The sequence below is a fragment of the Squalius cephalus genome (assembly GCF_949319135.1).
Source record: "Squalius cephalus genome assembly, chromosome: 7".
Taxonomy (NCBI): Eukaryota; Metazoa; Chordata; class Actinopteri; order Cypriniformes; family Leuciscidae; genus Squalius; species Squalius cephalus.
Window position 1 is genome coordinate 26,527,977 of NC_137128.1, and position 10,593 is coordinate 26,538,569.

The 10,593-nt window shown below is 35.9% G+C and overlaps 3 protein-coding genes across 4 annotated transcripts; 1 reads left to right on the top strand and 2 right to left on the bottom strand.

Annotated features, from left to right (window-relative positions):
• Nucleotides 1-1,103: 1,103 nt before the first annotated feature.
• insl3 (insulin-like 3 (Leydig cell)) lies at nt 1,104-1,643 on the bottom strand (the record flags this gene model as incomplete). The annotated part of the gene is made up of 2 exons (XM_079877602.1): nt 1,104-1,363; nt 1,457-1,643. The coding sequence occupies 2 exons, from the start codon at nt 1,641-1,643 to the stop codon at nt 1,104-1,106; spliced, it is 447 nt and encodes a 148-aa protein (XP_079733728.1).
• A 952-nt stretch (nt 1,644-2,595) lies between these two features.
• Nucleotides 2,596-7,490, bottom strand: LOC307162259 (potassium voltage-gated channel subfamily V member 2). The gene is made up of 2 exons (XM_079877471.1): nt 5,901-7,490; nt 2,596-4,512 (listed from the first exon to the last, which is right to left on the bottom strand). Exons 1-2 carry the CDS (start codon nt 7,218-7,220, stop codon nt 4,213-4,215), a joined length of 1,620 nt encoding a protein of 539 aa, XP_079733597.1. The 5' UTR covers nt 7,221-7,490; the 3' UTR covers nt 2,596-4,212.
• A 1,013-nt stretch (nt 7,491-8,503) lies between these two features.
• On the top strand, nt 8,504-10,109 carry rps28 (ribosomal protein S28). Of its 2 annotated transcripts, none has more exons than XM_079877151.1 (4): nt 8,504-8,750; nt 9,025-9,072; nt 9,476-9,598; nt 9,989-10,109. In XM_079877151.1, exons 1-3 carry the CDS (start codon nt 8,712-8,714, stop codon nt 9,596-9,598), a joined length of 210 nt encoding a protein of 69 aa, XP_079733277.1. In that variant the 5' UTR covers nt 8,504-8,711; the 3' UTR covers nt 9,989-10,109. The 2 variants fall into 2 exon arrangements, with proteins under 2 accessions (XP_079733277.1, XP_079733278.1); XM_079877152.1 differs by having other exon boundaries at nt 8,645-8,750; nt 9,986-10,109.
• Nucleotides 10,110-10,593: the final 484 nt, after the last annotated feature.

Consider the following 10,593-nt stretch of genomic DNA (forward strand, 5'->3'; position numbering starts at 1 on the left):
GTTAAAATTAGGAAATACATTAACCACCAATGAGAAATAAATTTGTTACAATATTTAGGCTATTCATCTTTGTTAACGTTAGTTATAAAAAATATAACTGTTCATAGTTCATGTTAGCTCAATTCTATTAAATAACATAATAACAATAAATAACGTATACACTTTTGATTTTAATATTAGGGGTGAGCGAAATCTTTGAAAGATATCATTGAACATTTGTTTAACCATTGCAAAGGTAAATTTCTTATGCTATTTTTTCATCTCTGTTTTTTGTGTTTATTTAAAATTTGACATATCTGATATTATTTTAATCTCCAATCTGTTATTTAACAGTTGAGATAGTTCTTTAATGCTTAACTAACTAGAAGACACTAGCCGGGTTTTAGTTGTGCAGGTGGGGCACGTTGTAACACTGCCTTACAATGTAGAACCATGCTATTCTTTGATTTTTAGCAATATAATTCACACGTATAACTTTTATGAAGTGTGTTGAGGAAGAGGTGAATAAAGACTGAGAATCAATGTTCAGATATTATTAATTATTATTATGTTTTGTACTATATTGTATAGCTGTGTTTTCGGGTGTGTTCGTTGAAATGAGTTTATTTTTAATTATTAAAAAATGCCATTATTTTATATGAAAAAGTTAATAACTGTATTTTATTGAGAACATATTTTAGTTTTTTCTTGGATCATTTTTTGTATTAGATCAGATAACATTTTAAGTTGTCAAATGGTCATGTTACAATGTGCCCCTCACATGGGGCATGTTGTCACATTTCACTTCCATTATTTCAAGAAAAAGTATACACTGTATTAATGAAACAAAACCACATAATTGTACTAGACATGTGAAACTAATGCGAGAAAAAATAAATACTCTGAACCCTGAGTAGGTTTACAAAAACTGAGAAATTCAGGTTGTGCCCCGCTCTAGTAATATTGAAATTAACAATAACTAATAAATGCTTTAGAAGAATTTTTTATTGTTAGCTGAGTTCATGTTAACTAATTCAATTTAACAAAATGGACCCTTGTTCTAACTTGTAAAGTGTTAATCATGTATCTATATTTATATCTGTCCTAGGAGATCTGGTGTGAGCTTAGCAGTACTGAATCAGTTCACTCATGGTACATCCAGAAGTACAGCAGACGCCCGCTGGCCCGACATCGCGACGGGTCCTGGAGGACATGCTGAGATCCTGCGCAGTGGTGGAGTGTTCCGGAAGCTCTGCAGGTGGGCTTGTGTGCTGGTGGGGGGCTGGATGCTCTGTCACGCTCTCAGGGGACTGCTCGTCCTCAGCAGTCAGGGTCCCTTTCTGGTGTGCAAAGAGATCTCTGTCCAGCCAGTTTTGTAGGTTCACTGAAAAATGGCAGATGGTGCATCAAAATGAGAGGATGCATTAATATACGTAAATGAATGGATAACACCAATGTCTGAAGAAGGCAAACCTACTATGGCGGTTTGCAAAGTGAAGGTCTGAATCAAGCACATTCCGTTTGAGTCGGGAGCTCCCACATGATGTGACCACCATCCGAATGAACTCACGACCACAGAGTTTCACTCGTGCATCTTGACTCTCAGTCTTGGAAGTCTCGAGGAGGATTAATAAAGCTAAAGAAGCAAACCACTTAATGTTCATGGTGTTTCTTGGGGTGATCAAATTAGAATACACAATATTCAAGTGTGTTCAGGTTCAGGCTACCTACCAAAACCACATTTGGGGGTTTTTATACTTCCTATCAGACCTTTGTCATGCATGGTTTTACAAGAATCTATCTGGCCTTGAATGAAGAAAATCATGTTCTGATCTTTGAGGCCTTCAAAGCTAGAACGTATTTCAGATAAAACATGTCAGCTGTGATATATGGTATTGCCTGAGGTCAAGGAAAATTGTGATAGCTGGTCATATTTTTCGTATTTTCTTATAATATCTCTTTTATGAGTTTACAGAAATACGTCAATGAACATGTACTATTTTATATTAGGGGAAAATGGGTAAGATGCCTCCGCCATGAATATCACTAAATGTCATCTAAACACATTTATTTAATGCTCTTATTAATCTTGACTATTTATCTTAACACTAACATTTGTGAGATTTATTCCATCTGAGAAGTTCTAATCTAATTGTCTGTTCTTGGATGATAGTCGTTTATGAATTTCTATATTTGTTAATAGAGGATTTGTGGACACATTTATTCATTTAGATTGCTAGGGTAAAAAAAGTATGTTGTTTGTATTTTGAAGTGAAACGTGAATGGGACAGAAGCCCCCTAGTGGAATGTTGTTGCATGTGTTTCTTCTTCTTGTTTTTTTTAATAATTATTAAAATGAATGTAGTTATTATTTAATAATTTCGTGAATTAGACACACATTTCCAAACATATTCACTATGGGACAATGGTTTATATTAGAGAGAAAAAAATGACAAGATTTAATCATTTTATAATGTTGTGAATTAGAGGGAGGATGTCTACAAAGGGAATTGTATCTTTAAATGTTTCAACAGGAAATTGCCACTGTGGGCATCTTCCCTCATCTGCACTGTTACGCATCAACAACTTCAAAAAGTAAACATTTTGCAAATAAATATGGTTACAAGTCAGTTTATTGAGTGATATTTAGCCACTGATCATTTCTTTGTTTTAAATGTTGCAGGTGGGATAAGCTCAGTTGGGTTGAACATAAATAACAAACAAATACATTAGTTATTCCAGTCTGAATTCACTGTAGATGATCCCATAATTGACCGTTATGCAGTAAATCCCTGCTGTACGTGGCAAAGGCTGATCTTTCCCGTACAACAAAAGCCACAAACATGCAGCTGTCAAGGGCTCTTGTCTTTACATTCCCTTAATTGAAGTTGAACATTTCTCTCAAAACACCGGCATCATGAGTCCTCTTGATCCTAAAATCCTGTTAGACATGAAGTCAGATGACCTGACTTCTCACCAACGGTATAGTACGTGCTTGCTTAGCACTTACATTGTTTTCAGAGATGACAAAAAAAAAAGAAGATGTTCATGGGAAAACTCTGAAAACAATACAAACAAAGCCTTTTATAATAAGCCAAAGGAAAGCAACTCCTCTGATATTTGCATTGTGCATGGGCTAAATACAAAAGATGTTAGGCCTATTGGTCTCTTTTGCATCAGAGAGCCTAAAGCTTTTTATTAATGATTGTATTAAATTATTTATGTAGCGACATACATACAGTGAACTAGTTCTCTCTTAAAGAAACCGTTTTCATACGCATTATTCATTTTTTAATATATGCAAGTTGCAGGAGTATGTTATGTAATGCAGAGCAAAGGTGAACCAATCATTACAAATAATGAAACAAAAGAGGAAATCACCCTTCATACCTTCCAAAAACAGTTAAAATGTGAGTTGGGCTAATCTGAAAGGGTGATAAAGTGCTTACTGGAGTATATACAAATACAATGTTCATAAATTAATTTAGTTGAGAAATGTCATGGTATCCAAATGCACTTCACCTATACAGAAACATTGTGAAAGCAACACTCTAAATATACCAAAGGTGTCTGAAGGCCACATAAGTCTCACTTGATCCTCTGAAATCCTTTATGTTTTAATTGAGGAAGAAAAATCTGTAGAATCTCAGGATTCTTGTCTGTGTTTATATGTACAGTGCTTTCCACTTCCTTTCTTTTTTCTGCTGAACACAAAGGAAGATATTTTGAAGGATGTCGTTAACCAGACAGTACAACTTCCATAGTAGGAAAAAAACAAAAAAAACACTATGGAAGTCAATGGGGTCCATCAACTGTCTGGTTACCGACATCCTTCAAAATATCTTCCTTTGTGTTCAGCAGAAGACAGAAATTCATACAGGTTTGAAACAACTTGAGGTTTTCATTCTGAAGTGAACTATTTCTTTAAATCGTTTTAACACAGATTGTGTTGATACAAATAATAGTTTGCAGTCTGTAATAACATTTTATTTGAATCCACTTGATGCCTGAAATTATTTGACAACTGAATAGATACTGCTAAAAAACTAGCACAAAGTAGTTCACCAAAGATCCTCAGCGACATGCCATTTGTAAGCCATCTTAAAGCTAATGGCTTAATTTTCTTTAACCTGGCGTTCACCCATCTTTTAAATCCCTATTTAATTCAAGGCAGGCTGGGAACCTGAGCTGTCTGTTCAAGGGCAGTGAAGGCAGGGTGGATGACAAGGACATTCAGTGATGACACTGGCCAGTGTGATGTCTATTGTCCTCATCAGTCTCCTCAGCTAGAGGCTCAAAGCAGTTCTCAAATTTCTTTTGAAATCTTTTCTTGATGTTCAATCCACGCTGTATTTTTGTGTTAGTGCACTCCTGGGCCTTCAGCTTGGCGTAATAGTCAGAAAATTTGTTAAATAGGATGGAAATTGGCATTCCATTCAAAATAATGCCGAAAGATATGCACCCGAAGGCCACCACTCGACCAGAGTACGATATGGGCACCACATCTCCATAGCCCACCGTAGAGATGCTCACCTGTAACAGCATTAAAAAAAAAAATGTTTATTTATATATTGCAAATGAGGACCAGAACACTGCAAAATACACAACAAAGACCAGCTTTTTCTAAATGAAAAGGAAAGAAGCAAAAGAGAGTTACCTGTATGTTTCCATGTCAGTTTATCAGTTTGGTGATTAAAGTCAGAATTGTGCATGCAAGTCTTGTATAACTTAGTATAATACTTAGTAAGCCTCCAGGAAGTTCTAAACTAATCTAACTTTTCCAATCAGCATGGATGCCTCCAATTGAGCGGCATTACAAGGTATTATATAAGATTAAACACAGCTGCCAGAGGATAAAGACTAACAATTTAAAGAGGATAGAGGGATACAACAGGCAGCCACAGCAACTGATGATAATGATAACAATCACATTTAAAAAAAAAAAACATTCACACGCAAGTGATACTACTAAAAACACACACAATGATGCCCATTGGTTTAATATTTGAGCATCAAAGTTATGTAAGTAGTCTATGTAAGCTGTGAACATTTTGAATCTAAACGTGGACAACCAAAGTGAACATTTTGAATCTAAACGTGGACAACCAAATAAAATTAGGTTTGGATATTTGGATATACAGTAAATCAAGAATACAGCCATACAGTCTCCTAAGAGAATTATGTATTTATTTTTGTAAAATGGGGCATAACAAAGAACTTCGGAAACGAATGAAACTGTTTATTGAGTCTAGTGCAGTGTTGATTTAGCATTATTAGGCCTATTTATTAATATTTTGAATTAGCTTTTATTTTATTTTTTACATTTTCTGTTGTCATTTTATTTTTAGTTTAATTTTAGTTATTTTGTTATGTGCTGTTGCCATTTTTTTTTGTTTTCTTAACATTACTTACTAACTAGTACTTAAACTTATTTCAATTTGTTGGCAAGGCAACATTTCTAATTTTCGTTTTTCATCTAACATTTATATAGTATTTTAACTTTATTTAAATTACCAAGAACTATTGTTTATTGTTGTAGTTTTAGATAACAATAACAACACTGGTCTGGTGTGGAAGACTGACCAGTACAAAGCCCAAACCTAATCACCATTGGTCCCCTGTGAGCCCACTCCATCTTCCCACATCAGTGTCTGACCTCACTGATGCTCTTGTCTCTGGATGAGAGTAAATCCCCACATCCATGTTCTAACATTGAGTTGAAAGCATTCCCAGAACAGATGAAGCTAATATAGCAGCAACATCCTAATAATAGCCATGGTTTTAAGACTATTTGCTTAGTTAATACATGGGTCGATTCAGGGTGATTGTTTGGATGTCCACATACTTTTGGCCATTTGTATTAATATATGAATCATACTGTAGTTGTGCTAATTGTGGTGAATGTTTTGAGATATACTCACCGCTGCCCACCACCAGGCATCTGGTATACTGCTAAAAGGTGTTCCTACAGCATCCTGCTCCACTGAGTGCATTAGGGCGGAGAAGGTGAAGATCCCCATGATAATGAACAGAAACAGACAGCAGACCTGTTCAAAACACTGGCGAAGAGTGAAGCCAAATGCCCGCATCCCTGTCGAGTGCCTCGCCAGTTTCAGAATGCGAAAGATGCGCATGAGTTTGACAACTTTAAGCACTTTGCTAATTTTGCTAACCCTCGCCATGGTTTTCAGGTCATCTTGAACGTTGATATCTTCCTGGTTAGCGAAAGCCTCAAATACCAGCTGGATAAAGTAAGGCATGACAGCCACTAAGTCTACAAAATTAAGTGCACTCTTCAAAAAATGCTTGACGTCACAAGTTGTCAGCAGGCGAAGGAAGTACTCAAAGGTGAAGAAGAGAATTGAGGTGATCTCCACACACTCCATATAGGTTCTTCCATAGATTTTATAATCTTTCAGTTCGCTTACAGTATTCAGAGTCATCGCTACTATGGAGATGAGCACAAAGAGGCTGGAGAACACAGCAAAAGCCTTAGCAGTCATCGAGGAGTATGGGTTCTCCATTAGGTCCCATAGAATCTTACGAACACCACCCAAAAACATTGACTTGAAACCCTCCTCATTGTGCTGAGGCTCAATTTCCGCCATGAGCTCCCTGTTCACTTTCAGCTGGTCTCTTATCTCGTCTATTTTCTCCTCGTAGAGAATGCGGCAACAGCGGGGACTGTCCCTCAAGTGCAGGCCCCAAAAATGCATTTCCTCCTCAAAATTGACAGGGCAAAGACTCTCCATTACCCATAACACATTGCTACAATAAAAGTGGAAGATGTAGTGGAAGAAAGTAGGATCTCGGTCAAAGAAAAACTCGTTAGTGAGCACACAATAGTCATCGCAGAGTGTTAGCTGCTTGACGGGATCTTTGCACAGGGCTAAGCGGCCTATTCTGGTTTTAGGGTATTTGATAGCCAGGTGCTTGGGAATGGTAAAGACTTTCCCACCTATATTTACATTGATCACATTTGAATGGCGGTGTGGCATCTTTGCTGCTTCTGTCTCACTGCTTTTCCTCTTTTCTTGATCTCTTTTGTCACTTGCCTGAGGTGATGGTGTATCAAGGTTGTCCATCGACGTCCAAGGTTTCACAGAGCTGTCTTGTGAAAAAGGAAAGGCAATGTCTTCTTCCTCTATACTCTGCGAAAAGCTGGCATTAAGTTTGACACTTGCAAATAGACTTGAACGTCTCTTTTTCAAAATTTTAAGATGTCTTCTTGGTTGATCCATTTTTACGGTAACTTAAATGATGACGAATGTGGAAAATGTAACAACAAAAAAAACTAACTTCTCGTTAGAAATAAAAACAGAAAAAGGCAGATTCTACATTCCAACACGTCCCACTTTCCTTTAAAATGCGCATTGGTTTGAAGCTTCGAATAAATGTTCAGACAGACGGAGAAAACATATTCCACTGCTTCTAGCTTTTTAGAGTTTGCAATATAGCTAAAAAGACAGAAAGAAAAAGCACCTGTATTTGTTTCGGCTCAACTGAAGATCAAGAGTTGGGATTTGCCCCACCTCACTGATGCCATAATCCCATTGCTGTTCTTTCTGTCCTCAACAGAGTTAAAAATACAGTCATGAGGATTAGTGTAGTGATTTAAGGATTGAGCTAGGAGGAGGAATGGCAAAGGATAAATAGCAGTTGCAAGGATACTAAGGTTATTAAATGCTCATAGAAAAGTTCAATTTATGTTGCTTTTAATCAACAATATTGTGCTCAGTCTGATATTTAAACAATTCAGTGCAAATCCAATGAGAAAATCCTTTAATCCCATCATTTCCTTATTTTGTTCAGTATCCTTTTCTCTACTTTCATATCCTCTCCACTCTTATGCACATTTTACCACCAATGTGATCAGACAAACCTTAAAATATAACATAACATAACATAAACAAAAGCTAGATCTATAGTCATATTAGGCATGCAAATAACTTTCAGGAAAGAAAACGGTTTAAGAATTTTTTGCATTTCTTTTTGAATTCAATTTATGGAAAATTACTATTTTTGTGCAACTAGAGTAAATGTAATATAAATGTTTAAAAAAAGGTCATATGTCTATTCTGGTTTTAGGGTGTGTGCTGAATTGTTGTCATTTCAAACTAGATATTATTTTAACTTTATTTAGCCTATAGTATACTACTTTTTATCTACTAACCACAGATGAACGATTCAAAGAAATGTATTTAAAAAGGAAAGAGATTTTAATGATAAAAATAAAAACACTTCCACACAATATTTTACTTATTCATATTTTGTATTTATTTTTTGCATGACACCTTTGGTCAGTTTATCATTAGTTTATAAAACAGATTATCCCCTTACTTTAAAAAAATCTTATAGACCAATATCTATTTTTTTATTTTAGGGTCGAATTAACGTTTAAAAATAATTGTACTGGCATAATCAAAGACCACAGCTTCAGAAGTCTTCTTATTAAATGTGATTTCTGCAATTGTAGCCTACATACAGCTGGTCCTGGATCTGCAGTATAAAAGTTCCCCCTTATGATCCCGGAACCGGAAATAGAGTTGTTATAACTGCAAAACCATCTTTTATTAATATAAAGTCAAATTTTTTGGTCTGTTTCCATTTTTAACAATAATATCAAAATGTAAAATGTAATAAAACCTGATAAATTGAAAATATGCATTTTATTGTGGGTACATAAAAGCCGTCGAGACCACGTGACTTCCTTTCCGAACGAAGCTGAAATCATGGATGCCAGCCGCGTGCAGCCCATCAAGCTCGCTAGAGTAAGAAAAAAATATTTTATTGAATATTTCCCTTTGAATTATGCAATTTAATACTTGTAAGATTAAAAGTATACAATTTCAATTCTTTTTGGGAAACGGTAGCCTTTAATAATCTTATAATCCTCTCACAACACTAGCGGTGTTTGTCGTTAGGCCTTTAGTTAGCATTAGCATCCTGCAATCCAGCAGCTTGGATATCGATTGTCGTTTCCACCACATGTGCTGTTTAATAATGTCAGTTATAGTTACCTTTAATTGTGTATCTTCATTACAGGTTACAAAAGTGCTGGGAAGAACCGGCTCCCAGGGACAGTGTACCCAGGTGAGTTCAGAATTAACTCCTGCTCCGTTATCGTACATGTGGAATATGATTAGCGACTTCATTAGAAAAACATTTATATTTGTGATGTGCATGAACTGAGTTGAGATGCCTTGTATTCTTTGCTGGAGGCAAATATCACTGCTTGTAGCCACAGCTCTTGTGCGTGATCAATTTAGTAAATATTGAAACCGTTGTAATCAGTATGACACGTTATGCGAAAATGCCTTTTAATTGTGCGAAAAAAAATCTCGTTGTTGGTCATTTCTTATAAGATCTAGATAATGTATATTGTAGTTGGATAAAAAACTAATTGTGGCTGTCAAAAACTGTATGTAATTGAGTTATTTTTAAAGTACAAGTTTTGATCCACACTCATAAGACTTAAAATATTGTGCTTCCATAGGTGCGCGTTGAGTTCATGGATGACAGCAACAGATCCATTATCAGGAACGTGAAGGGCCCAGTAAGAGAAGGAGATGTTCTGACACTTCTGGAGTCTGAAAGAGAGGCCAGGAGGCTTCGCTAGGTAGTATACATCATTCACTGCTGTAAATGCATTGATCACCTCAGATTTATTTCTTGTATTATTTTAGAAGGAAAGACAAACATTTTCAGCAAAAAAAAGATTGTGTGCACAGGTTTTATGTGGGAAGACAATGTCAAGTTATAATATTTAACTTATCTGACTGAAAAGTCTCTCAATATTTAAATGCATTAATCTTAGTTTTTTCTAAGTGTTTAAATTATTTTAAATATTTTCTTTACTGTCTTTTGTGTGCTAGATGACTCCTATTCCTCACATCATATGTAAATTAAGGCAGTATCATCCATATTAAAATGCAGCAGACTTATCACAGATTTCCAGTCAGTTGCTGCTTGATGTAAGTTCTAACCATTTGTCTGTTTCCCCCAGCAGTGCACGTGTGAAGACCTGCCATGGCCAAACCAGTACTTGTGGAGCACATCAACACCGGCTCTACAGTTGGCAGTACAATATCATTTGTGCGCAGTTTGAAATAAAATGCCTTTGTGAATAAGTTGATCTCCTCCATTTCATCCTAATGATTGTTTAAGGTGTTACCTTGAGTTTTACAATTACTCTAAAGCAGTAGAATTCAAATGGTGGACTTGGTTTCATCTGGACCGTGGGACATAATTGCGCCATTTTACAGGTAAAAGTGAGCCGTGCATCAAAACAGAGTGGTACATGCCACAAGTCTCTCTCTCTCTCTCTCTCTCTCTGTATAAGGCGCCACATTAAGAGCTGCAGGTGATATGGTTACTTAGACAACAGTCAGCAGCAAAATAAGATACTTTTGCTAAAACTGCAGAAAACGAGAACGCAGCAAATACTATTATTATTAGCTGTCGTACAGATAACTGACCATTCAACTAAACCAGGTTTGTGTCAAGTGTGGCACCTTTAGTTTTTCCCACCCTATACATTTTTCATTATTAAGCATATTAAGAGCATTTCATAAATGTTATAATTTGTACAAATTATTTAGAGATGGGAAAGAA